Raw genomic sequence first — 27,496 nt, 5'->3', positions numbered from 1 at the left:
GAGCCACAGGACTTTAAAATAGCACAACAAACCCAGGCTCATTTATTTTATTTAAAGGCATACTATGCAACATTTTTCAGTTAATTAATGTGTTCCATACCATTTTGGATGATTAAATGAGTCATTTCAGGTCGAACAAAGGTTTTCTCGGCCGCCCTGGGGGTCTGTGTGGGAAATACCGCACTTGCAATTGCAAGAGCTCACGGCCCGCACACACAGAAGTCTCTCTTTACGGCGAGAACTCCATGTGTTTTTGCCCTGCCATTCACTATATGCACGCGCGAAAGCAACAACAAAGAACCGCGTGTTAACGTCAATTAAACATGCAAGCATATCGAGTTTTATTATTATTATTATTATTATTATTATTATTATTTATTTATTTATTTTATTTTTTTATGTTGGCGAGACGCTACCGCGTCGGCGGCGGCGGCTGCGGCTTGGCGAGGCGGTGGCGGTAGCGTCTCGCCAACATAAAAAAAAAAAATAATAATAATAATAAAACTGGCGAGGCGGCAGTGGCGGCAGCGGCCGGCCGGCTCGCCAAGATAGCGCTGCGGGAAGCCTGATGTTCATACCTTCACTGTGTTAGTCATTGTTTGTACTGCCGTTTTTTCCACTTTTCGTTGCGTTCGCCTGTCTGCTAAGCTCAAAACAACCGCGCCTGGGTTGACGGAGAAACCAGAACAGCTGAGCATCTTTATGACAGTGCACTTTTACTTTCGCCCTCTGGGGGGAGCCTCGCTGGAAAATCAACCCCGGTTGCATAGTATACCTTTAACAAGTAATTTCTGTTGTCATGATTAGGCACTGTACCTTACCACTGTACGTGACACATATTTAAAAAAACAAAAAACAAAATGGTACTCATGATCAATACTATGATATAAAAAGGGGAAAATAAACACATCTCCACCCAAGAAGAATTTTTTTAAATATAATTTTTGACTTTAAGTTCTCATTAAATGAAAATAAAATGTTGGCAATTATGGTATTGTCAGCCTAAATCCTGAAAAGATGTTCTTTCTTATACCCTCACAATGTAGCAGTGAACAGTGACCCAGAGGGGATTACATCACACACTTGCTCTGTGTCCTTGGCTGCTCTGATGTTCCTCAATTGTCCTTTTGTGTATAGCGGGTCAGACATGACAGTCAGCCTATCACCGGGACCAAGCAGGGCAGTGTGGAGCTGCCTGTCATTGGCAGTGCCCTTGCCTTTATCAGCCAATTGTTTTACAACGGTATGAATTACCAACTTGTCAGCTTCAGATTTGATGCTCATCGGCAAACTGGATAAGCAGAGGAAATATGTGCGGTTTTACATAAAAGAGAAACAGACAACAACATATTTCCGGTCCAATCAGGCACATGTGACATTTCAAAGTGTAGCTGAAATGTGTTGAGGCGGTGTTACATGTTTATCGTCTTTCAATTTACATTTTGAACCACTGATATCTCAGCATGCTAAAAATAGCCCTCGAGGTTGTAACCGTCTCATGATATCAACACATTGTAATAGTACTAATGCTTTAAGATTTCATTGATATACAATTTGAGAGGGAATTTTCAAAGCAGTCTCAATTTACAGCTCCAAAAACCCTAACTCCCTCTAACATGATTTTATATTTTGATATTACTCAAGCAAATACAGTGCACGTCTTTTTTTTAAGACCTAGCCAAAGCAATTACGAACAATTGCTAATAATTAATTTGTCTTCTTACCCCGACAGTGCTACACAGTGACACCGTATCTGCACCAGGAGACAAGCAACTGTGTAGGTTGTGATATTGTCACTCCTAAAGCACAAATTCAAGATAACACATAAGCCTCCATACAGACACCCACATATGCTAAACAACACTTGCATAAAGTGGCAGAACAAATCCTGGCACACATACGCTTGACTAATTAAAATGTTCCATCAAGCACACACGGCAGAGTAAAGGGTATAGAAATTACACTGGGATGTCGAGTCAAAAATTCATTTAGTTTCTTTTGTTTTGACGTTAGAGCCTGCTGTGTCCCCTGATTGGGTTTTTATCTATTTACGGTCCCCATTATTCCCCCTGTCATACACATTTCTGCTGTAGACTTCTAACAGGGTGACCCATTTACCAACACTGTTTAATACACACCTCTGCATCACTTCCTTTCCCTCAAACACACAGGCACCCATTGCTTCTTTCTCTCTCCTTTTGCCACCCTTTCTCTTTTTGTCCTGCTTCCAGCTGAGAAAAGTAAAAATAACTGCTCTCTTGCAGCAAAGCTAAAAACACCATTTATTGTCATGGTCCCTGGCTCCCACGTGTAAAACTGAGTCTCTCACTTTGTTATATAAGTGCGAAACATGTCATATGTCACATTAGTGAGTCAAAGAAAAGAAAAAGGCTCTTTAACCCGGCTGTACTTTTAAAGCTGCTAGTTATTTTGTATGCAGATTTGTTGGAGAGTGACACATTAATGGTGTAATAAAACCAGCGAGACTGTGACTGTAAAATAGTTAAACGTATGTGCCTTGTCAGATGGTTTAGGAGGTACAGTAGACAAAGAGACAAGAGCGGTAAATGGACATTCACCCTGCTTTCACCTTGTCTTGTGTGGAAACATATACTATACGTCATATAGTGTATGAGCAACCAAACATAATGTTCAGCTTGTTTAAAATTGCCAGTAAAACAGAGCAGATGAGTTGCATTTATTGACCGACCAAGTGAGGTTAACAGGGTCGTGGCTTGTGCCCTAAATGTAGCTCTAGCTGAAAGAAACCAGATCCGGTCCTTCTGAAAACTCTTATTTCGTTTCGCATCTTCAACATCGCTGCTTCACTCTATGGGAATTTCTAAATCTCTTTGGGTGTATGTAATAAAGCCAGGTGTTCAGGTTTTCATCTTCGCAGCCAAGTGTCCTGATTCACTGTTAAGTTCAAGAGCTGAACAAGACAGTCGTTGCGTTCCCCACATGCATCAAACGACTCGCTGTCAGAGCTAGCTTGACATTAATGCAGCCTCCTTTTGAAGTTAGGTATACACAAGAAATAAAAGACTAATTCATTGCCTCACTTATCCTTTACTCCATAAACCAAACACGCATCAGCAGATGACAGTACAGCAGAGATAAAGTTTACTTTAAGGGAATTAGGTACCAGCTGATACAGACTGTATTTTCCTAAAGACCTACTTTTTGTGTGTGTGTGTGTTTTTTTTTTTTTTTTTTGTCTTGTAATTTTAGCTGTCTCTTAGTCTAAATGTTGCCATTCAGAAAATGTAATTTGATAATAATTTCTAAATATAGCTTTTACACCCTGCTGATAATTGGGAATGAAAATGCCACAAAACTTAAACTTGAGATTGATTTAGTGTAAATGAACTACCACAGAAGAGATTGTCACACAAATGAATAACAAGCAGGTTCTTGTATTTTACCGTATGTTTCTAGCTGTAATCCTGGAGAACAGCACTCTGTCTCCAAAAACAAAGCTACTAAACGTTTGACTTCAGAGAAAATATACTATGTTTGTGTCAGATTTGATTATCTACTGCAGTGAGACTCTATTAAATAGACTGTATTTATAATTGGTATGCAAAGTGTGTATCCAGGACACCTGAGAAGAACAACCAACAAACCATCGCTGTCATCAACATACAAATGTAGGATATTGCTTCTAAATGTAAATTAGGTCAATATAACATGTTCTTTTTGATACATTTTATTTAAAAAAAACTTTAGATAAAAACACAGAAAGAACTGAGAGGATAGAAATAGTAACTGATTATCACAAAAACACCAAAATGCCAAAATCAAAGGGGGGTGGAAAAGGGGCTTAACTGATTTGAACAGATTGCTGTTTAGCCATCGGCCTCGTCAGCTGTATGAGAAGAGCAAGCAGAAAAAAAAACAACCACTATTTTCCAAATGTACTACTGTGGAGTAGAGAGAAGCTATTGAGCTTTACTGCACGTTCCTGAAATATTTGGCGGCTGTATTGAACTGGTCTGTTGTTAGCTGATGTTTTGTAGGCTCACATCGAATCATACAACAGATATGATTAATAACTGTCAGATCCCACTAGCTCAGCAGCGCTTGAGCTCTGCTGCCCATTCCTGAATTATTTGTGCACTGTTTTCAACTGGTCTGTGTGGTTTCTGATAAAGGAACTCCTCCCTCACATGTGGGAGCGGAAACGAGACGAAGGTCCTGCCCAGTCAGAGCCCAGTCATCCGAGCACTCCAATACCTTAAATCGCCACCTCCAGGAGGTGTTCCCTTCCTCCATCTGTCAATGGTTCAAATGGAAAAGCAACAAGTTCCCAGTAGATTGAAGCTAAACCAAGTGGAACTGAAACTGTCAATGGAAAAGTGGCTTAAAAGGCCGGATAAGATACGAGGATCATAAATTGCCTCAGTATGAGTTTCATTGTCTTGGCAAAGAATATGCTTACCTAAAAAATAATTAAAAAATGTCCTCATTATCATTTATTTTTTGATACTAATTTTATTTATCCCTGTATATAATAAATCATAAGTCAGATTTACAAAGGTTATAGAACTGAGCGTCAGGTGTCACATGTCTGTTTGTCTAATCATGGCTCCACATTTTCTCACACTTCAATTATTGTAGTCCTATAGTGTATGCCAGTCTCTCCATTCTAAGTACCATTTCAACATCCGCGTTCAACAAAGTCACCCACTACATGTCTGTTTCAGCTCATTCAAATCTTTAGCAAAAAGAGTGAGCTACTATTCTTCAAGATAAAAAAAAAAACATTTCAGGCAAAGCTTTCTATTGTAGAGCTGCTCTCCTCTTAAACCAGCTGCCAGGGTTTGTCTATGAGACACTCTTTTGAGGCAGTACTTAAAACTTTCCTTTCTGATAAAGCTTATAGTTAGACTGGCATAAATGAGCCTGAGCTCTCTCTCTGTAGTTATGCTGCTATGAGCAGAACCTAAGGAACACTTTGCCTTGCTCTGGTATTTGCTCCTCCTGCTTATCATTTTTGCAATATTTATAATTATTTCTAAGGTCACTTTTAGTGCTATCTAAATAAACTGAATTGATACTTCAGCTTATAATCTCAGTGCCCAAGCGCTGTTTACTGCCTGATATAAAATGTTGTGTATCTAATTCTGTGATTTTATCTATTGCAATTACTTTAGTCAGAAAGGAAGACAAAAAGTATATTTGCACAAACAGAAAAGCAATGCCAGAGTTTATAAAAAAAACCTGTTTGTCAAGTACACCGTTCTATAATCATCCTTGTTTGCAACAGAAATAGACATGTTTACAGAAAGGCTTAATGAATATGTTTGGTCTCCCTTGCTAATTTTCTTGTCATGGCAACTATCAATCACCCCTCCAAAATGTAATAAGACTTAAAGCTATGCTTAATTAATAGTGTAGAAGCTATGAGTGATGGACAAGTGCTTTGGCTTGAAAATCTTTGTTGTAGATGAGACTCTTTAGGGTCAGCTTCGAAGCATGCAAATATATGAGGTATAATTATAGGGAACCATGCCATCAACATCATGTCATTACCCCATGGAGAAAGAGGCTGAAAGCCAAGATTAAGACCACACGGAAATAAGTCAGTCAGCTATTAGAGAAACACAAAGCTCCATGAAAAGGAAAACAACAGATTTGCCGAACCTTAGGCACTGCACATTGCCAAACAGTCTCAGAGCAGCCAGCCTGAAGAGATGCTCTAGAGAAGCATAAACCATCCTAAGTACATGTTCAGTGGAGGGTAATTACAGGAAGATAGACCAACCCATGTCAGAGCAAACTGAAGACAAACATTTGACAAAAATGCACAACAAAGCACTTCAATACTAGTTGACCTGAGAGCTGATTGGTGCGATTTCCAAGAACAAGAACTGATTCAGTAGTCCTTATTAGAGGCCTGCGGATGTGATATCTTATTACTATGACGCTATTTCTCCTTAATAAACAAAAGATAACACCGCCTGCTAACCTATCTTGCTGGCTTGATGAATGCTGCATGATATATGTGAGCATATTGATGGTGCATCTGTTTTACAAAGAACAAATCCATGACAGATGATGAGATTGGCTTCTTAACAACATATCCTGTTTAGCAGTGAAGTATTTGAATGTTTAGACTTCAGACATTTGATTTGGTGTGCTCCTGACTGTTGAAGTGAGAGTGAACACTATGTGGGATTGAAAGAGATTTATGTAGCCTTTAGCTAGTTACATTTTATTATGCTGGTAAGAGCTTCAGAGAGGTCTACCAAGACCAGCCATTCCACTGTCTGGAAAATAATCTACAAGTGGAGGATATTCAAAACAACTACCAATGTACCCATGTCTAAGCACCTAGACAAGTTAACCATGGTAACAGACCACAGCATACTAACACAAATCCCCTCCAAAACACTGAAATGTCTTTGACACGATGACAGTACCTGCAACAAGTTCTTGCTACACTTTACCTGAAAGCGTAATTAAAGTAGAATCACAAAGAAACTACACATCTTTAACTTACAGTTTATCCCCAAATCATTCATAATTTGTCATATAACCAAGAAGTTTGTTTCTGACAGGGAATAAGGCAGACATCTCTCAAAGGACAATAAAACAATGTAAAAATCATATCCATTTAAAAAAAAAAAATTTTTTTTTTTTTTACATTTTACTAACAAATTTTATGTGTAAAATTATTTATACCCTTCTCAATAATCAACATACAAGTCTTTACTGGTATTGCTGCAATTAAACCCTTTGTATAATTGCTGCCCAGCGTTTTGCATGTTTCTACTGGCATTTTCATGATTTATCTTTAGTGATGAGCTCTACGTATTTGATGCTGGAAGGCCTCATACCATCACCCTAATATTTAGCCCCCTTCTTAGATTCTCAATCAGATTCAAGTCAGAACTCTCAAAGATGTTAATATACCTTACAGCAGTGACGGACTGGACGGTCAGGCATTTGGGCAGATGCCAGAAGGGCCGCGGGCCCTCGTGGGCCATTTGGGCCGGCCAATCACGAGGCGGCATGATCGTCGGGTGTGCACAGCCCCTTTCACCCTGTTCATTGTAGGCCTACATTATCTCTCGGCACTAATAAGCCAAATGCCTCTTGGTTCAGTTTTTCTGCATATTAAAGTTAGAGTTCAACACCAATGGGGCTACAAACTTGCGTGTTATTTCCGTGCATGTGAAGTTATATCTGTGTGTTGCGGGCATGTGCACGCGCGTGCGTGCACCTCCCCATGTGGGCTGCTGGTTGGTGAAAATGCGAGGGCCGTTTTTTAATCCCAGTCCGTCACTGCCTTACAGTAGGGGAAAAAAAAACATGTCTGTAAAATATTACTTCAAACCTAAATTTGCCAGAGGTAGGAATGTTTTTGTGCTTAACTTTTGATTCAGATTTCAAAGGGAAACCACAACCATGGAGAGGCTGCAAAGATGCAAATCAAGCACATAATCAGGGAAGGATAGTGGTAAAAACCATAGAAGAAGAAAATCTTCCATTGCAGGTCCACCTGCAACTGGCAGATGACTGATATGGGTTACTGTAGTCGTGGCTTCAGAGGGCCCAAACAAAGATGGTAACTATATACATTATTCAAAACGGCACAGAGTATATTGGCAAGTGAATGAGCACTGGTGGCAGAGGTCTACCGCATGACACAAGAACGCAGTTATAGGCTGTTAAAAAATGCCTCAGGTACAGCCTTGGGTTTAATTGCAGTGTAATTGCACAAGCAATACACATTGACTCTCAAAATGGAAAAGTAAAATTAATTTTTGACAATCATTTCAAAACTTTTCTTAAATATAATGTGACATTTTACCTCTAAAATTACACTAAAAATTAATCTTTTGGGGAGAAAATGTAAAAAGGCTTAAGGTAATATTATATGGGCAATTTAGCTGAAGCACCTTTTGATTCAATTTCAGAAACTACTCTTCTTGAGTTCACACCTGCCATAATGTAGATTTAATCTTATTAACCAGAAATAAAGCTCAGTTGCTCTGCTGAGGTCTTTTTATTGCTATTTTTTTTACTTTTCCACATTTTCATCTTCTAGTTTAAATCACAGTTTGCAGAGAGGTTGCAAAGGACCACAAGTATCTCAATGCACAAATCGATCAGAATTTTCACATGATTATTTATGTACTGTTGCACAATGACAAAAGTTATCAATAATTACAGAAAATGAGGGACAACTGTGACAATATTAAACTAAAAACTAGCCTTTCCAATAAAATTGTTGAAAACACAAGAAAAACATTGGTCAAGGAGGCTCCCAAAACACTGACAGCAATTCTGACGGAGCTTTAAGAAATTTCTACAGCGACAGGCTGAGTTCAAGGGGTAAAAATAATGTTCTCTATGCTTCCCAGGCTAATGGGTGCAAGACAATCGCTGTTTACGCTACTGAAAACATCAAGGCCTACAGTGTTTTGTAAAAGTATTCCCCCAGGCTTTTCACCCATAGGTCCTGAGAGGGTGACGTAACAACTACACCGCATTGTGGGATACCTGGGCATCAGAAAATGGACTTCTGTTTGTTTACGTAGCCTTCATCTATAACACTGTGTTTATTTTCTGTTCTTTTATTATTAAAAAGTAAAAAACCATGGTGCAAACATGCTGTGCCATTAACAGTCTAACTTGTTCACATGGTCGCTTTGGGAAAAAGATCGATAGGTTTAGATTTGAAAGCCAAGGAGCTCGGATCTCTGAACTAAAAATAGATGACGAATGGACTCTGGATAGCAGCCGTGAGACAACCAAACCTCGCTTTCAACGCTACATCCTGATGCATGTGTGTATTCCTGGCATTATCAGACTGGTAAGTTTGAGTCGCAGCTTGTTGTGCATTTTTACACGGAGCTCTTAGCAGGCTGCTGGTGCTAGCCTACCCAGCTGAATGTAGTAAACAAAGTAAAAGAAAATATTCCTTGCTTCATAAATAAATAAACTGATAAGCCCCTAAATATTGCCAACATAAATGCAGAGCAGATGCCAGGCATAAAATAATTTTAAACAAATTTGTGCGACAGAGCCCGGAGCAGAGGAAGAGCACTGTGAAGTGAAGCTTTGTTGTTCAAGTACCTCTGAAATAATGAGTTTTCTCTTTAAGACAAAAAAATTGGAGATCCTGAACCCACCCAAAACGTTTTTGTCCATGAACATTTCTGAATGAATCGCTGGAATGAAAACCAACTCAATTTTGAGAAAGAAAGCAAGCTCAACTTCTGTGAATGGTGGTGGCATGTCATGTCCATCCTTTGTTCAGTTATTATGCTCATATGGATCAATCCGACAGATCCTAAAGATTTTTTCGAGATAACAAACCCTCAGGAGAGGGTCAGTACATCGTCTTTATCTTTAGTACAGTCCATTTCTCAAGTACTTAGTGTTTCTATCTCTCACAGCATGGCGTCTGAGTCAGCAATGTAAACAAAAGCCATTGCCCTGGAAAATGGTGCCCACAGCCCACAGCCCTTTCAAGCCCCATTTTGTTACATTCCAACCTGTAATTTCAATGTTTTTTTTATTCCTATTTCATGTGATGGATCTCCACAAAATAGCCTTCAGTTGGTGAAGTGAAATGTGAAGAAAAATATATAGAAAAATAACATAAAAAAAGAAAAAAATGGATTGTGTATATGTATCCACCCCTTTTGCAATGAAGCCCCTAGAAAAAACCCTGTGGTGCAGCTAATTAGATTCAAAAGTCAGATAATTAGTTAAATTAAGTCTACCTGTGTGCAATGTAAGTGTCACATGATCTGTCTGAATAAACAGCCTCCTGAGGCTGTAGCAGCACTAAGAAAGAGGCATCACACCATGAAGACCAAGGAGCTCTCCAAACAAGTCAGGGACAAAGTTGTTGAGAAGCACAAGTCAGGGTAGGGTTATAAACAATATCCAAATCTTTGATGTTCCTATCCATAGGACCACAATAAGCCGTACACTCCATAGAGCTGGGCTTTATGGAAAAGCGGCCAGAAAAAAGTCATTACTTAGTGTTAAAAATCAGAAGACACATTCTGAGTGGGCATCTCCCCAAATGTATGGAGGAAGATGCTCTGGTTAGATGAAACTAAAATGTAACTTTTTTTCCACCAAGGAAAACGCTATATCTGGTACAAACCCAAATATCATATTACCCTAAGAACACAATCCCCACAGTGAAACATGGTGGTGGCAGCATCATGCTGTGGGGATGTTTCTCACCCAGCAGGGACTAGAAAACGAATCTGAGTTGAGGAAAAACTGGATAGAGCTGAATATGACGGTATTCTGGGACAGATTCAGTCTGTCTGTGACTTTCAGGCTGGGTCGGATGATCACCTTTCAGCAGGACAATGACCTGAACCATCCTGCTAAAGCAATGCTCAAGTGATTTAAGAGGAAACCTTTAAATTAAATCTGTTAGAATAGATTTAATTTAAAATCCAGACCTCAATCCAATTAGGAATCTGTGGTTAGACTTGAAGATCGATGCTAAAAAAATAAATAAATAAATAAATAAAAACATACTTCACGTAGGACTGGAGCAGTTGTGCCTCTGGGATTGGGCAACAATTTCCCGGTGGCAAAGTGCGTCGAGCTCAAAGAAACTGATCCAAAGCCACTTGTGGCTGAAACTGATGCAAAGGGTGGCTCTACAAAGTGCTGATTTTAGGGGACTGAACAGTCATGCATAGAGGTTTTCTGTTATTTGTCCTATTTGCTGTTTTGTTCCAGAATGAAAACCATTATACATCTCCAAAGTTGAAGGCATGAACTGGTGTAAACTTTCAAACAATCAATTTTAACTCCAGGTTGTAAAGCAGCAAAACATGAAAAATGCCAAGTGTGGTTAATACTTTTTCAAGGTATTAGCTAAAATCTCCTGAAACTTTGAGTTAGGGTGTGTTGTGGCCTGATGAAATAAAATTTTAATGTTGAGCAGCAATTCCAAGAGATTTGTTTACCACAAAAGCTACACTGAGCAGCACCAAAAAGCATTACTACTTCTTCTTCTACAGTGGATTTTTATTGCGGTGCCTGAAATAAACAGTTCACTAAAAGTTTGGTCATTGCACCTTTAATTTTTTTTGTTTATTGGTTTGTTTTCACCATGGTCTTATTTTCTAAATTACCAAGCCAGGTATTTTAAAAGGGCTCTGCTTGTCCCTGATAATGAAAGAAAAGGCCATTGTCTACATTTCCGGTTGTTTGGTTTCCATAAAATGCATTTGTGTGCATTTACCTTGTTGCAGCAAGGATTGGGTTCTTCTTCATACATTTTTGTGTTCAAGGCTTTACAAAAAAATGTTTCCATGTTTGAGCTTTTCTGATTCATGAGCTCCTTTTATTTACTTCGAAATGTAGTTTTATTTTGTGAAATTACATAATGAAAATGAACTGGTGCTGTTACGATGAATTATGCCATTTCTATACATTTACATATATTTGCCTCAGCTATACACCTGGAAATCACCAGTTGTGACATTCCAAGATCTGCTCATTTTAACCATCCCAGAACAGACACTAGCTTCTGGAGGTTTCACAATCTGCAGATATTCAATGCTGTTTGTTAGACTTCTGCAGAGGACTAATGAAACCAGGAGGAAACAACAAAGAAAAAAATAATAAAGTCCAAAAAAAGAAAGGTTAAGAAAATCTCTGGGCAAAGCAATTGAAGATTAAGATTGTATGAGACACCAAATCCTGTGACAAAACTAAAAAATTCAAAACTACAAGAACAAAAATCCAAATGAAGCAGAGTAACTCGCAGCTGTCATCAAACACCTAGTTTCTCAGGATAAACGTACGGCTGTTTCATTCACAATATGGAAAATCTCTTATTTTAGCATCTAATCCAATTAATAAAAAAAAGGGGGCACAATCAGTTTTATGAGTTCACAGAGCTGTATTTCATAAAGTAATCATCAGAAAAAGATCACCTTTTTCTTACTGCATTGGAACGAGAACTATAAAGTGATGTGTAAAGCCCGATTAAGATGCAAAAAAAAAAAGAAAAAAGATGTGCATGGGCGTTCAGTGATTCAGAAATTTGCAGTAACAGCCGCTCTCACTCTGATTAAAGTCTTAGTCAACATCTGTACGTTAATGAATGCATCGGAACAGGTGGTTATCGTATTGGCAGAAATCTGCCATTAACCCAATTCCTTTCAGTTCAGTTATATGAGGAAATTGTGGATGTGCGTAGATGTTATAGATGCGTGTCTCCATTTGTTGCATATCCTTTGCTCAAACAGATTTTAAAGCTTTATATTTTTCAAAAGCAGTGATTATTTTTTCTGAAACATAAGCCTTCTGTGCAAAAAAACGGCACATACAAATTCCTCTATTGCCAGCTAGCCTGGAAACAAATTGCATACGCAAAGTCCCAAAATAACAAGAGGAATTGATTATCTTTAATATTCAAACTATACCAGTCTGTCTGGTCTGCCACTCAAGGTCTGAAGCTTAAAGTGTAACTGTGAAGACTGCAAAGAAAACTGACACACACAAACAAATGTTTCCTTTCATGCTGATGCTAAACAGGCTAAAAGCTGAACCAAATCAACACATCAGGCATAACACTTGGATGAATCGGCATTTTACTTGTATGATGATCTGATTTTAGTGTGAGTGTGAAAATGCACTTCAGCACAAGGACTTCACATGAAAAAAAAAAAAAAAACACTAACCCACCAGTAACAGAACAGAGAAAATCCTTACCTTATGTCTGCACTTAAGCACCACTCCATATGCGCCTGGAAGAAATGAAAGGGGAACAAAACAAAAACAAAGATCAGTGACATTCGTTTCTAGTTCAACTCGGATATTATGTTTTGACTTGCAGCATCATACAAAGATATCTTTAAAGGACAGAGGAGTGAACAATAGTTGGTGAGGAGGAGGAATACGTGCTCACCCACACACTCAACAGAGATTAATGCCTGGACCTTTGACAAATCTAGGCCCAGAAGTCACCCTGCTGCATTCCGGCTTTGCTGAGGCAATTGGGTTGCTTCCATTTAGCTATGCATGGTTTTAAGGAGCTATAAATAATAATGGAACTAAGTGGTTAAAATCGGAACAACACATACACAACGCCTTTCACGGAGACCAGCCATTTACTCAACAGTGCGTTGTTGCTGTGAATTTTCCACTGAATTTTAACATCCACAGGATAGGTATATAATGTTATATTCTGGTCTATTTCTGGTCTGCTTCTCTTACTGGCTTCCATGTTAGCAGGCTGCTGCTCTTTTGCCAAAATAAAATACCAAATGCTGCTCCCTGTTTTGAGACCTTGGGAACTTTCATACGATTGGCTGAGGAATCAGGAAGTAAACACGGGCTACACTCTGAACCGAAGTAGTTCCACACCGTAGCTCTAGGTTTGAAAAGAGAAAAAACATGACTAAGACATTGTTAATGGAGAGGACTGATTGTTTTTAGGAAATGTTCCTTCCATCTCAGGGCTGCACAGTAGCACAGTGGGTAGTGCTGTTGCCTTGCAGCAAGAAGGTTCAGGGTTCAAATCCAACCCTGGGTCTTTCTGCATGGAGTTTGCACGTTCTCCCTGTGCATGCATGGGTTCTCTCTGGGTACTCTGGCTTCCTCCCACAGTCCAAAACATGACTGTTAGGTTAATTGGCTTCTCTAAATTCTCCTTAGGTGTGAGAATGGTTGTTTGTCTCTGTGTTACCCTGTGACAGACTGGTGACCTGTCCAGGGTGTACTCTGCCTCTTGCCTGGTTAATGCTGGAGATAGGCACCTGTGACCCCATGAGGGAATAAGCAGGTCAGAAAATGTATATATATTCTTATAAAAACTATATGTATTGTTTTATTGCGGTGCCTGAAATAATGAAAAGTTCACTAAAAGTTTGGTTATTGCATCTTTTATTTTTTTATCATAGTTTTGTTTTCACCATGGTCTTATTTTCTAAATTACCAAAGCCAGGTATTTTAAAAGAGGTCTGTACATTTTTGAGAGCCACCATATGCTTGCCCCTGATTATGAAAGAAAACGCCAATGTCAACATTTCCGGTTGTTCGGTTTCCATAAAATGCATTTGTGTGCATTGACCTTGTTGCACACAAATGCAACAAGGGTTGGGTTCTTCTTCATACATTTTTGTGTTCAAGGCTTTACAAACAAATGTTTCCATGTTTGAGCTTTTCTGATTCATGAGCTCCTTTTATTTATTTTGAAATTTAGTTATAATTTTGTGAAATTACATAATGAAAATGAACTGGTGCTGTTACGATGAATTATGCCATTTCTATACATTTACATATTTGCTTATAAAAACGATATGTATTGTTTTGAAAGTTTACGGACCCCAACTTACTTTCACTGTAGAAACCTGTTGGTGTCAGGATCCCCAGGGGTTTGATTATTTATTGTAGCTCCCTGAGGACCCTGCAGTCTGGTTTTTGCACTTTTGTATGGTTCATTCCTAGATCCTTGTCTTTGTCATCTGTTTAGTTTTCTGTTTTGAATATTTATTTTAATTACATATTCTGGTATCTGTTAAATTCAGTTCCTGTCTAGTTAGCTTATGTTCTTTATTATTTTAGTACGTCTGTTAGATCTTTATTTTACTTTGTTTTATTTTGTAAACAAGTTGTTTCAGAGAATAGTAACAGTGTATTCACATGTTGTACTTTTGATTTTGCTACAGTACATAATGTCTTTAAAACACCTAGATGGCAAAAAACCTGCATCGAAAAATGTGGTCTTGAATTTTAGTTCTGAATTACCTTGTTTGCAAAAAAATAAATCAAACCAGATTTCAAAACCAAGGGTATGATGTACTTAATGTTATAGTGTCTCAATTGAGATGACACAAGTTAATCGTTTTATATCATGTGGTTAGGACATAGGCTGTGTAGGAAATGGAGTCAGGGGTGTATTTGATCAGTTATGATCAGAAATAAAGACAATTTTAAAGGCTTTCAAACAGCAAATGCTTGAAATTTACAATACTATTGTTCATTTTCCCAAATTTTGTTTTATCTATGCCACAGAGAAATCTAAGTTTCTTTTCTCTATTTGAAATGAGCACAGCTTTTTATTGCGTGGTTTTTAGTGCAACCCGTGAAACTCAACACTTCTTGCCAAGCTGGAAGTGGGTGGAACATGCCCTTTAGGCTGCTGGAGGACTTCTTATGTGGAACAACAATGAAGGATGTGGAGAATTTTCACACATCGTGTATCAGAATTTGGAGGGATTTGGTAAGATGCAAGCAAAGAAAAATAGGAAGTAAGCGATAAGTTTTATAGGGAGAAAATTATGGTGGTAGATGAAGTTTGAGTTTAAGAAATCAGAGGAAATGGGCGACAGGAAGCCTAGAGCCGCCTAAAACTGAAACAGAGCAAGGCTTACAAGTACAAGACATTTATTGGCAGCTGAGGGAACGTTCGGCAAATACCCATAAAATAAATGTGTATTTTTATTGCAGTACCATAATATCACACTGAAAATGTAGGAACATTCAATTATTCATTTAAGCAAATTTTTTTTCAGTAAAGAGAATGATCTCAAGGTAAGAAATAATTGTTGTCAAAATCACTCGGGCCTAACTTCTTGGCACCTCAAAACATCTGCATAAAACAAGAACAGAAGCCTTTTTTTTAATGACTCTTTGTTAAGTTAGTTGTTAGTATTCATTACTGCCAGCAGCCCCGTATAAACATGTTGTGACATATTAGTGATATAATGGGACAAGAGAACATACGAGTAAGGCCAATTTGTATTGATCCTCTCACAGTCAGGAAATGTGCACAAAGAAATAGCTACTCAAACAGTCAGAGCAACAATTAATCATTTTTAGAACAACTAGAGCTGTGAAAAACAGGGCTGAATGATAAAAATCACACACACTGTTTTGGTAAAGGAGGTAAAAAAACAAACAACTAAAGCCCTGTATTAGAGAAATGCAGCAGAGTGACATCTCCATGAGGGGCAGCCTGTTGTTTGGGGGTGATGCAAGGGAAGGGGGATTCTTTGTAAATGCATGCAGCTTGGTAAAACTATATACTTCCAATGGATCAATGCGCTTTGGTCAAATGTGACTAATACTGAGTTTACAAACACTCCAGGTGGGCCTGGAATGAAACAATGAATAAATATGTGGAGAAAAGTCTCAAGCTTGTTATTTATGGCAGGGGGTCTATGACGCTGGGGGTCTAGAGCTGTTCTAAAGGCCCTGGGGATCTTGTTAGAGTGGATTATGACACAGACCCCGAAATATCAGGATATTTTAAATAAAGGCCTGGTGGACTCTTAGAGATAAAATATACATATATTTGTTAAAATCAACATGGAAATTATTCACCAGACACTAAAACAGCTATCTTCCGTAATAATCCTATGGAGTTAGCTGAACAGTTCTTATAAGAGACAGCAAAGGCATTCATAGAGGTTGTGCAAAGATCACTTTCTCTATATGTACCTGGTGAAATATCATATGTTTAGACCATGTGCTGATTTGTTGTCTTTTAAAAGGAGGTTAGTCCAAGTGAAAAAGAAGGTATAATATCTGTTGCATAGATAATTTTATGAAATAATTATTTCACCCATGGAGTAATAGCACCAAATTTAAAAGTTATTAAACAAAATATTATATAATTTAAACTTTTTTGACACATCTTTTCCAGCTTTTCTAATAAATGTGGAGCGTACAGCAAATAGTCTCTGCAAACTAACTAAAAACGTATAGTTGGCTAATGACTAAAGCTAACATTTTCCTTCTGATGTCTGCTTAGGCAGATTCCATGAGCTTCAGATTTATAAGGCTCAAAACAATTTTTGTTTATAAAATTGCAAAGCTCCTTAGATGCAAGATGTAGGGCATATACGATCTGGCAAAAGTTATGAATAGAGTCCTGCTGCACAATGCAGAACACTAAAATTCTCATGAAAAAATAAACAGCATGACACATCGGAGTCCCGAGTGGTGCAGATCATCAGCATTAGAGCTGGAGGTTAACAACACCATTTAATCTGCTGTGTGAAACCACCCACCTTCTCCCACAATGCCAAGGACTTCAAACTTATTCATCACATCACCGAGAGCGGGTTCTCCTCCACCAGGTGAAATGAGCCGCTTCAATTTTAATAGGGACACTCCTGCTTGGACCAGCAGCTGGCAGGGGGAGCTGCAGACTCCTGGAGAAACATGGCAGGCCTCTGACTACGAGCCATCTTTACTCCGACTCTTTCCACGGCCTCGCTTTTTTTTTCTGCAGCACTCTTCAGAAACTATTTATTATTCCAGTAAATGTCAGTTTCCTTTTATTACGGTGTCTGAATTGAGTTCTTCAAAGTGTCCCTTTATTCCATATCTTTGTGTCGCTCCTGTACCTTTATCCAAAACTCCACATGGGGGTATCTGCAAGAGAAGACAGAGAAGTGTTTGAATAATTTGCCTGTGGATCTCGCCAAGGTCAGATTTATAATGCTGTCACACATGCTGTGTAAGACTGATTATGAAGCATCACATGGAAATATAGGACACAGAGACTCAAGGCGGTATTTGCCATGACTTTGACACGTATTTTACCTTCTATTAACTTTCTTATTCATCAATTCATGCTCAGGGAGAAGCAATGGTTATAAAGTGAATGTACTCTAGAAGCAAGTCTACTCCTGATCTAACTTCTCCAGAGGGTTGCATAACTTCAACTAATTTCACTTCTTAATACATGCATTATTTTTAATTTGTAGCATAAATTATTTCAAACAAATGTAATTTGGAATACTATGTTGGACAACAAGAAACCTTTCAAAGTAGTGAAAGCAGTAGTAGTGAAAGCACCATTAATAATATGGTCTGTTTAAGCACAGCTGAATTCACATCTAATTTCCAATTTATATACCGAGTTCTTGAGAAAAGGTTGAAAAAACCTAAAGTGTTTTTCTCAGAGTCGAAAACATTTGTATATTAACATACTTAAACCAGATGTTTCTCCACACTGTGTAAAGACATATAACTGTTTTCTTCTCACTGCCTTGACATTAAATCAATCTAAAGTTTTCCTGTTTCACGTCAGTCAGCATTGGCAATAATTGTTTCTATTTGCTAAATACCATAGCAACGAGGTGATCTTTTAGATTTTTTTTAAAAACATTTTCCAAACACAGATGTTCATATGTACTGAAATGACTAAACCTTAAACGACTTGTGCAAGTCCAGATGGTGACCTCCTGGCTTTATTAGCTCATGATAGGTTAATTCTAAAATCCTTTGTTTAACTAGAGATGCACATGTCTCTAGTTAAACAATGTGGATGTATATAAATATATAAAACCCTATATTGCATTTAGGAAACATCCACAAGTGCATCTCTAGTTCAACAAAAATTTTCAGCATTAACCTTTCATAGACAGACAGACAGACAGACAGACAGACAGACAGACAGACAGACAGACAGACAGACAGACAGACAGACAGACAGACAGACAGACAGACAGACAGACAGACAGACAGACAGACAGACAGACAGACAGACAGATAGATAGATAGATAGATAGATAGATAGATAGATAGATAGATAGATAGATAGATAGATAGATAGATAGATAGATAGATAGATAGATAGATAGATATTCATCTATTGTCCTGCTTCATTCACTCAGGTGAATATCTTGTGTGAAGCTCATCAACGAGAATGCCAAAAGTGTGCAAAACAGTAATCACAACAAAAGGGTTCCTTTTGATGAATCTACAGTATAAAATATGTTTTGAGTGATTTCACTTTATTATTAGTTGCACAAGTTTACTTGTACAATTAGCATTAAAACCAAGCCTCTAGAACAAAGATCTTCAAGACTTGGCAAAAGAGCTACATGTAAATCTAGGTTTCTGTAACAACATGGACTGTGTAAAGGACACTGCGTTATGTAAACATCCAAAAATAAAAAAATTACAATGCAAGAACCTTGCAAAACAAGAGAAAGGAAATCTGATCAAACACAAGGAGCACATTCTTTGCTCAAATAAGGCTGAAAACATTTCTTTTGTGTTGTGATCAAATCCAGCACAGCTGGAAAGAAACTAGCTGGGACCAACAAAGGATTTGTTTCTTTCTTTCATGGTAAGCTACAGATATTGGTGTGTAATGGATTTTTTGTGGGTAAAGTAATAAATATTAAATGAATAGATGACTACTGTTATTTGGTATTATCATTAAAAAGCCCCCAGCATCCAAAGGCTACTGAAACATACTGCATATCAAAATTCTGAGGAACACAAAAGAGATACAGAAAGTGTAAAGTGCCTCAACTCAACCATTTTAAAGCACATGCAACAAAAATATCCCTAAAGTATTCTGGTTGCAACATACTTGAGTAGAGGACTGTTTTCCAAATCTAAATTTGGAGCTTTTAAATTGAAATATGTCCCAGTAAGTCCACTGGATAACCTTTTATTTCAGATAGAAGCAAACCAACTTCTTTTGAATAACTCATAAATATTCTGCATTTTTTGACACTTCTTCAGGAACTTTTAATCCGATGCTCATTGTAGTATACGTTCAGCCTCATTACTGTGTCTTTATATTTACTAGGAAAAATTTATGTCTATCAAAAAACACCTGCAAAATTAGAACCATTTCAACTAATCCCAGATTTTTGTTACAAACATAAAACCTATAATCATGTTAGCATGCTAGTAAGTGTCCTCAAAATATACTAACGTCCAGTTAGGTGTGGAAAAAATGCTGGAAAATGCTTAATGTCAAAATAGTTTGAATAAACTTTAAGCAGATGTTTTTTATTATATGTTAAAATATTTATACTTTTCCCTTTTAGCGGTCGCCAAAGCGAGTCATCTGTCTCTGTCTAACTTTATATTTTTCTCTCACTGCATCCATAAATCTCCTCTTTGGTCTGCTACAAGGCCTCCTACCTGGCAATTCCACCCTCAGCATCCTACTAGTAATGTTCTCACTATGCCTCCTCTGTACGTGTCCAAACCATTTCATTCTGGCCTCTATGGCTTTATCTCCAAAACATCTAAGATGGTTGTTCCTCTGATTTACTCATTCCTGATCCTATCCATCCTCGTCACTCCCAAAAGAGAACCTACTGTCTCTGAACAATAAAACATCTCTGCTCTCACCACCATCTTGTACACCCTTCCTTTCATTTCCTGGTGCTATTTTATCACAAAATACACACAACACTTTTCTCCACCTGTTCCAACCTGCTTGGACATGTTTCTTCACATCTTTTCCACACTTGCCGTTGCTCTCGACTCTTAGAATCCTTCACCTTCTTTGTTACTTCATGTCTCCACCTGGCACTGGCTCATTCACACATGTATTCTGTCTTGCTACAACTAACCTTCAGTCCTCTCCTTTCCAGGCAACCCCCCTCCCCCCAACTCTTTAGATTTCCCTCCACCTGTTCCCTACTCTCACCATAAATCACAATGTCATCTGCAAACATCACAGTCCATGGAGATTCCTGTCTAACCTCATCTGTCAACCTGTCCATCACAGTAAACAAGAAGGGGCTCAGAGCTTCTGCCACACCTACAGCACACCTCACCACTGTCTTACAGCTCTACTTCATGTCCTGCACCACTGTAATATACTTCTCTACTCCTCACTTCCTCAAACAATATCACAGCTCCTCCTTCTGCACCCTGTTCTATCTTTCTCTAGATCTATGAAATGTCAAAACAGCTCTCTCTGACCTTTTCTGTACTGTTCCATCAACATCCTCAAACCAAATATTGCAGCTGTGGTACTTTTCTTAGTATAAACCATACCGCTGAGGCTCACCTCTATCCTCAGTGTAGCTTCTATTAACCCAAAACATCATTGTATGACTCATTAACTTTATTCGTCTTTAATTACCACAACTCTGCATATCTCTCTTATTGTTGAACATTGGGACTCTTTGTGACTCTCTTCATTCTTCACAGTGTGCCACTTCCTCTTAGCTGATCTTTCTCCAAACGCACTCATGTACCTGTATGTCCTGGTCCCACCACCAATTCCCTTTGTGATCTTTCCTTACAGAGGACATACTAAGTACTCTCCTACCTGTCTCACTGATAGCATTAGCTGTAATTGTCCAGTCATCTGCAAGCACATCCTGGCCACCCAGAGATTGTCTCTACTCCTCCCTGAAAGCCACATAACTTCCTCCCTTTTTCAGCTTCCACCACTTTGTCCTCTGATCTGCTTTTGTCCTCTTTATCTTCTTCACCATTAGTCATTCGTCACACCTCCATCCTGTGCTGTCTGGCAACACGCTCACCAACCACTACCTTGTAGTTCCTTCAAGTTACATCATCTACACAAGCTGTCTACATCTTGTGTAGATGATGATAGCTTCCCCTTGTCACATGTTGATGTGTCCCTGGGCAAGGCACTTAAACCCAAGTTGTCTACTGATCTGCATATCGGTGTATGAATGTGTGCGCATCAGTGAGTGCCATTGGGTGGATGTGGCTGCGATGTAAAGCGCTTTGATTTGTCAGTATGACTAGAAAGACACAATATAAATTCAGTCCATTTACAATTACTGTCGGGCATAACCACCCATTGAACATCACACTTTCAGGTTCTAGCTGTAGACTCATCCCCACATCTTACCTCTAGAACACTCCTGACAAACTTCTCATTCAAGATAACTCCTTCCAACTGTTTTTAATGCTTGCTTTTAGTTTCTATTTTTTCAAGTTCTATTTTGTTTCTACATTTTATTCCTACTTGCTTTTATTCTGTTTTTCCCCCCTGTATTTTAATCATGTAAAGCACTTTGCATTGTCTCTGTACTGAAATATGCTATACAAATAGATTTGCCTTGCCTTGCCCTTACACCATTTTTCTTCCCATTCACACCATGGTAGAACAGTGTTAACCCTGCTCCTAAGCTTCTAGATTCCTTATTTAACCAGGTGAAAAAGTCATTGAGATTAAAACCTCTTTTCCAAGAGTGACATGGCCAAGTCGGCATCTCAAAATGCACCTTCTAGCTTTGCTACTTTTCCATTTGGTGTCCTGATCATACAGCATGTCCCCATACTCCTCTGCATCATGTCAGCTAACTCTTTTCCTGTCATGGTCCCAACATTTAAAGTCCCTACTCTCAGTCCTAGACTCTTGCCTTTTGTCTTCTCTCTTTGCCTACAAACAAGTCTTCATCTTCTTCTTTGCTGATCAACAGTAGTTAAATTCACACCAGCTCCCTGTTGGTCACCAGCACCAGTGGCAGTTGTTGTTAACCCGGGCTTCAACTGTCCTTGTATGAAGACTATGCTATTGACTCGCATGGTAAATTTGGCAAAGGGTTTACACCGGATGCCCTTCCTGATACAGCCTTTGGAATTTAGCCGGTTTGGGAACTGTGCCCCCTTTAGGCTGTATTTAACATCAGAATTTGTGGGGGGGGAAAGATGTGTCCAGCAACAGCTAGGGGAAGGAGGAGTGCTGCCCTACTCTTTGCTCCACGCAACCAACAAAATGTCTGCTTACTCCTGCACTTTCTATGGAAACTCATCAAAACGAGTTTAAACCTTTTACAGCTGGGATTTCAAACTAAATCAACAATTGCCAAAGTTGTGCAACTTTTAATCATGTCACTGGTTCAACACACTTGAATATATGGCCTAATTTCCTCTTCAGCATGCAGTCCGGATCTACAGAGTCTGTTAACAGCTTGATTCAGTTGTATTGAAGCAGAAACACATCTCAGCATAGCAGGACAGCGATCCTGCAGGACTCATAATTTGACACCACTGTTTCACAGGTTGTGAATCTTTTATTATTGTACATTTAAGACATAAATTAGGCATAACCCAGTTAGGTTGAGATTTAAGTATTTTCCCTCACCAGGAAGTTATCTTCTAATAGGAAAAGAGACAGACATATCACAAATAATGCCTCAATGCAAAATTAGCATTTTTTTTTATAATTTATCTATTAAGAAATTGCATGTTGAAAATTATTTATAGCTTTCTCAGCTCCTAATCTTTGAGGTTGGATGTAGGAATGGGGGAATTATCGTACCATTTATCCAGTTCCTAATCCGTTGGGATTAATAAACTGCCAGCTCACTCTTTGCAGCTATACAGTTTCTTCTCTTCTGGGAAGGCTATCCATGAGGTTTAGCAGCGCGTTTATGGAAATTACTTATCATTTTTCCAAAAGCCTGTTTGTGAAGTCAGACTGATGTTGGACCAGAAGGTCTATCCTGTAGTCTCTGCTCTAATTCATCCCAAAGGAGTTCTGCTGAATTGAGGTGAGGCCTCTGTGCAGACCAATCAAGTTTTTTTCACACCAAACTATGTATTTATAGACCTAACTTTGAGCAGTGTAATGTACAAAGGGGGGGTGGGGTCATCTTTAAACGGTTCCTACAGAGTCAGGGGGCATACAACTGTCCAAATTGTCTTTGTATGCAAGATCATTAATAATTTTTTTTCACTTGAACTAATCGGTCCAGCTAAACTAATTTTTTTTTCTGGGTAACTAGTCTAGAGTCTTGTGGTGGCATGCTTTACACCATGTCTTCTTTATGCTGCTTTTGTTGATGAAATGTTTGGATGCTGCTGCTTGACCACAGAAACCCAATCCATGACGCTCCCCATGCTTTATTCTTGAGCTAATCTGGAGGCCACATGAGGTTTGGAGCCTTAGAGGTATGTAGCTTTTGACTCTGCATAATGTGTGCCTCTGCATCTGCTGTGATTTTCATGGCCTAACATTTTGTGGATAACCTGTTGTCATTCCCAGTCGCTTTCACTTAATTTTAATAGTGCTACCAGTTGGCTGTGGAATATTTAACATCAAAGAAATGCATTGAATGGATTAATGGTACAAGTAGTACCCTATCACAGTGCCACACTGGAATTCATGGAGCTCCTGAGAACCCATTCGTTCAAATTTTATTTTATTTTTTTGTAGAAACGGTCTTGCATAGCTAGCCACTTGGATTTCATACATCTGTAGCCACGGAAGTGATTGAAACACCTGCATATAATGATTTGGATAGAATAGTGAATAGTTTGTGCAAAACAGTGAAATCCATCATGTGGCACATTGTGACAGGACAGGTATAAACCCTGACAAAACTGCCTGCAAAACAATCACAATAGTTAAACTGGCTATTTTGTGATTTGAATGTTTCTGGGCTCAAACCATCAAAGCTTTTCACTACATTAGTTCAATTTGTTAAAAAAAAAACTGAACAAAAAAACTTGATTAATTCAGCAGAGCAACGGTGCAAAAAAAGAAAAAAAAAAGACCACACTTTAATGTTGATTTGGCTCATGTGCCCATGTGTGGGCGTTTTCCTATGCAGTGTGCAATCCACACATCTTAGGCTTTCCAGGGAAAAGCAATGAGGTGCATGTGCTTGTGAAGGCCATCGAGCGAGTAAATGGGGTTGGGGGGGGGGGGGGGGACACCAGACAAGTTGGAGCAACCGGAAATACGCGAAGACCTGGTAACTTTACCCCATAAAATGGCCAAGGATGTGTTTTAATAACCTTTCTCGTGCAAAAAAATCTAATTATGGGGCAAATAACTGCTCAACTCGCAAGGAAAAACAGATAGATAAAGGGGAAACCAACGGCAAAAAAAGAAAGTCGAATGGGAACAAGTGAGTTTGAGAGTGCGTGAAATTAATAGCTTAGTTTGTGCGTCCGCGTGCACAGCGTGTGCGCTTGCGCGTGGCGGTGAGGTGAGAGGGAGGGAGAGAGATGAGGGGGGGATAGCAGCTAAGGCTGCTCCACTCTCTCTGCACCGAACTGCGTCTCTACCGTGGCTGCGCTGCGCTGCGCTGCGGAGCGGAGCACCATTCCACCGCTGTCCACGCGTTTCCCAGCCTACACAGAGACACACGGAGCTGCCGGAGCCGGAGCATGCTCACCACAGTGCAGCACAACATTATACGCCGACAGGGCTTTTGGTTGTCCTCAAATTCACAAGAATGACACCCATTTCCAGAGCGCACACGAATTTAAATAAATAGACGATAAGTAAAAGCGTTGGCGATCAAAGCGAGGTTTACCTGCATATGTGGTGTGTCGCCTGTGTGGGGAGAAGGAGCAGAGCTTGCGAAGCAGAGAGCATTATTCCCTTGAAAACGATTATGTGGGGAGGCGAAGAAACATCCTGCGACAGGGGAAGAATAAACACGGCCTGCGCGTCGTGACACAATTACATGTCCTCCCCGCTCCGGGTCTGTGGGCAGATCAGAGCTGGATCCGCAGGCATAGCGTCGATGATGGAAGGGTCAGTGTACCGTCAACAGTTCTTCGGAGGATCCGTTCGTAGCCTCAGCATCAGCTGGTTATAGCAGCAGAAATCGTCATTTCAGTGAGCGACGCAGCGCAGAGCCAATAGAAACACGGACGTCTGCGCGTTCCAGCAGTGCGCTCACATCCACCGCGAGATGCGATCACATACAACTTTGATTAAATCCAGTGCAGCATCTGTTGAATGGGAAGTATGTTTGGTGTTAATCGCCATACGGATGCAGAGCCCCCGAAACAGCCCGGCCCGCCTGTTCTCTGTAATGCAGCTTATGCTCGACCCACTTAACAATCTCTTCCTATCCTTTCTCTCTCACCTACACCTCCCCTTTAGGATGGCACTAATTGAGGAATGAGAGAAGAGTCATCAGTTCCACGGTCTCTCATCCTGTTTCATAACCGGTAGGCATATGCTTTTTAAAATCTATATGTTTAAGTCAGATGCTTGGCTGTGAAAAAAAAAGAAAAAAAAAAAAGAAATTAAAAAAATTATGGAAAATAAAAAAAACATTATATAAACATAAACAAGCTAAACAAAACAAAAAGCTTATTACGCAAACAATTTGATCTCTGCAAACCAAATTTAGCAGAAAGTGAAGGAAAATCTTTCTTACATGGAATCACGCAATCATGTCGAAATTGAAAGATCTTTAAGAAAGGGAAAAAAAGGAGAAAAAAAGAAGAAGAAGATACTCAGGGAATGGATTTTCTGTCTAAATTATATTATTTACCAGGGCCAAATGTAATACTAAATTACAAAAAAAGAATAATACGATATTAAAACACAAGAAATATTGTTTCTTTATAATGTACGATTTTAGAATGCTCAAACACAAAAGTCGCCTCATAATGTTTTTGGGAAACTTTTAAATCTCTACTTTTAAAGAGCAGCCTTGATTTACAAAGGGAAAAACAAACAACTGGTATAGGTTTTTAGTATAGCAGAGTAAAAACGTGACACCTTATTACATTAGAAGAGTTCAAGAAGAAAGAAAATGTTTATTGTGCCGCCATCTTCAGATGGCACTTTACCTTTGGCTCCCATCTGTGTGGGACGTTCTAGCCAAAAAAAAAAAAAAAAAAAAAAAAACTTTCTCACCAACAGGTCAAGCCACATTTGAATGTGTTGAATATGAGGTAAATATGTTTGATCATAAATAAACATATTACGCATGCCAAATAATATAAATTCATTATTAACTCTAAATAGTATGCATTGCTGAACTTTACATTTTTGTTGTATTTAGTTATTTTAATTTAGTTGCAAGGAACAAAAAAACAGAATTAGCAATGGGTATGTTTTTTACCCTTCAAGAACACCAACTAGAGGGAGAATTACAAAGTGTTAGGAATGTGCAGAAGGCAACTTTTATGGTAAATGATTAGTAGGTTGTAGATATCACGATATAAATTCACATGCCCGATAGCTGCTTCAATATGCATTAACAGTTTGAATTAGGACTTTAAGAGGGACTATTTTGCATAAATATGCATTTCATATAAGCATAAATTCGGTTTTAGAGTAGCTCCGACCCTTTACTGATGGAGTTTTCAATAAAGTCGTGCAGGTTCTTTAATATAGCTTGTATAGGATAAATGTGCCATTACCCTTTAATATGCTGTCTATTACTGTACTGAAATGAATCGGATATTATTATTGGGATATTATTTGTTTAGCCATCATTCCCTCTGAAGTCCGCATTGTTTCTCCTCACCTTCCGCTTGAAACAATGTGACCTTCTATTGCCTGTGATGTTAAATCATCGACGCTCCCCCCTTTTCTCTGCCTATAGACACCAGAAAGCTGTGCAGCAAGCCGACTAACACACACACACACACACACACACACACACACACACACACACACACACACACACACACACACACACACACACACACACACACACACACACACACACACACACACCGTCTGTTGTGAAACGGGAACACGAGGACATTTCTGCCTTACTGGAGCGACTAATTATTAACCCCCCCCCCCCCCCCCCCCCTTCCTGTGTATTTATTTATTTATTTATTTTAATTTTTTTCTTTCTTTCTCTCGGAGCTCCGGTGGAAAAGATGAATTACAGCACTGCGCTGTGGACATGCGCGGAGCTGCAGCGAATATGGCGGCTCGCATTTGATGGAAAGTGAGGAGTCTTCTCTCATCAAAACAGCCCCGCTCTCACGGTTTGTACCGCCGCCATCTCCTAAATAGCGCCAGGGGCCG

General features: G+C 39.0%; 2 protein-coding genes across 10 annotated transcripts in view; one reads left to right on the top strand and one right to left on the bottom strand.

The window, feature by feature from the left end:
* The window catches only part of cdkl5 (cyclin-dependent kinase-like 5), a 53,227-nt gene extending 27,714 nt beyond the window's left edge, over window positions 1-25,513 (bottom strand). For 4 of the 5 annotated variants that reach the window (XM_012874452.3, XM_036136115.1, XM_021322535.2 and 1 more), the window contains exons 1-3: window positions 25,023-25,512; window positions 17,019-17,385; window positions 12,715-12,749 (exon numbers count right to left, since the gene is read on the bottom strand). In XM_012874452.3, the coding sequence (XP_012729906.2) occupies window positions 12,715-12,749; window positions 17,019-17,055 (72 nt within the window). In that variant the 5' untranslated portion in view covers window positions 17,056-17,385; window positions 25,023-25,512. Of the gene's footprint in view, window positions 1-12,714; window positions 12,750-17,018; window positions 17,386-25,022 lie in introns of all 5 variants that reach the window. The other variant, XM_021322533.2, reaches the window with a different exon arrangement.
* Window positions 25,514-25,583: 70 nt separating this feature from the next.
* The window catches only part of scml2 (Scm polycomb group protein like 2), a 32,441-nt gene continuing 30,528 nt past the window's right edge, over window positions 25,584-27,496 (top strand). For 2 of the 5 annotated variants that reach the window (XM_036136117.1, XM_036136118.1), the window contains exon 1: window positions 27,318-27,456. In XM_036136117.1, coding sequence (XP_035992010.1) covers window positions 27,410-27,456 — 47 coding nt within the window. In that variant the 5' untranslated portion in view covers window positions 27,318-27,409. Of the gene's footprint in view, window positions 25,669-27,317; window positions 27,457-27,496 lie in introns of those variants that run through there. The other 3 variants (XM_036136121.1, XM_036136119.1, XM_036136116.1) reach the window with 2 other exon arrangements.

Source organism: Fundulus heteroclitus, chromosome 4 (assembly GCF_011125445.2).
Source record: "Fundulus heteroclitus isolate FHET01 chromosome 4, MU-UCD_Fhet_4.1, whole genome shotgun sequence".
Classification (NCBI taxonomy): Eukaryota; Metazoa; Chordata; class Actinopteri; order Cyprinodontiformes; family Fundulidae; genus Fundulus; species Fundulus heteroclitus.
Note: the sequence above shows the minus strand (reverse complement) of the source record. Positions and strands in the feature narration are given on the sequence as shown.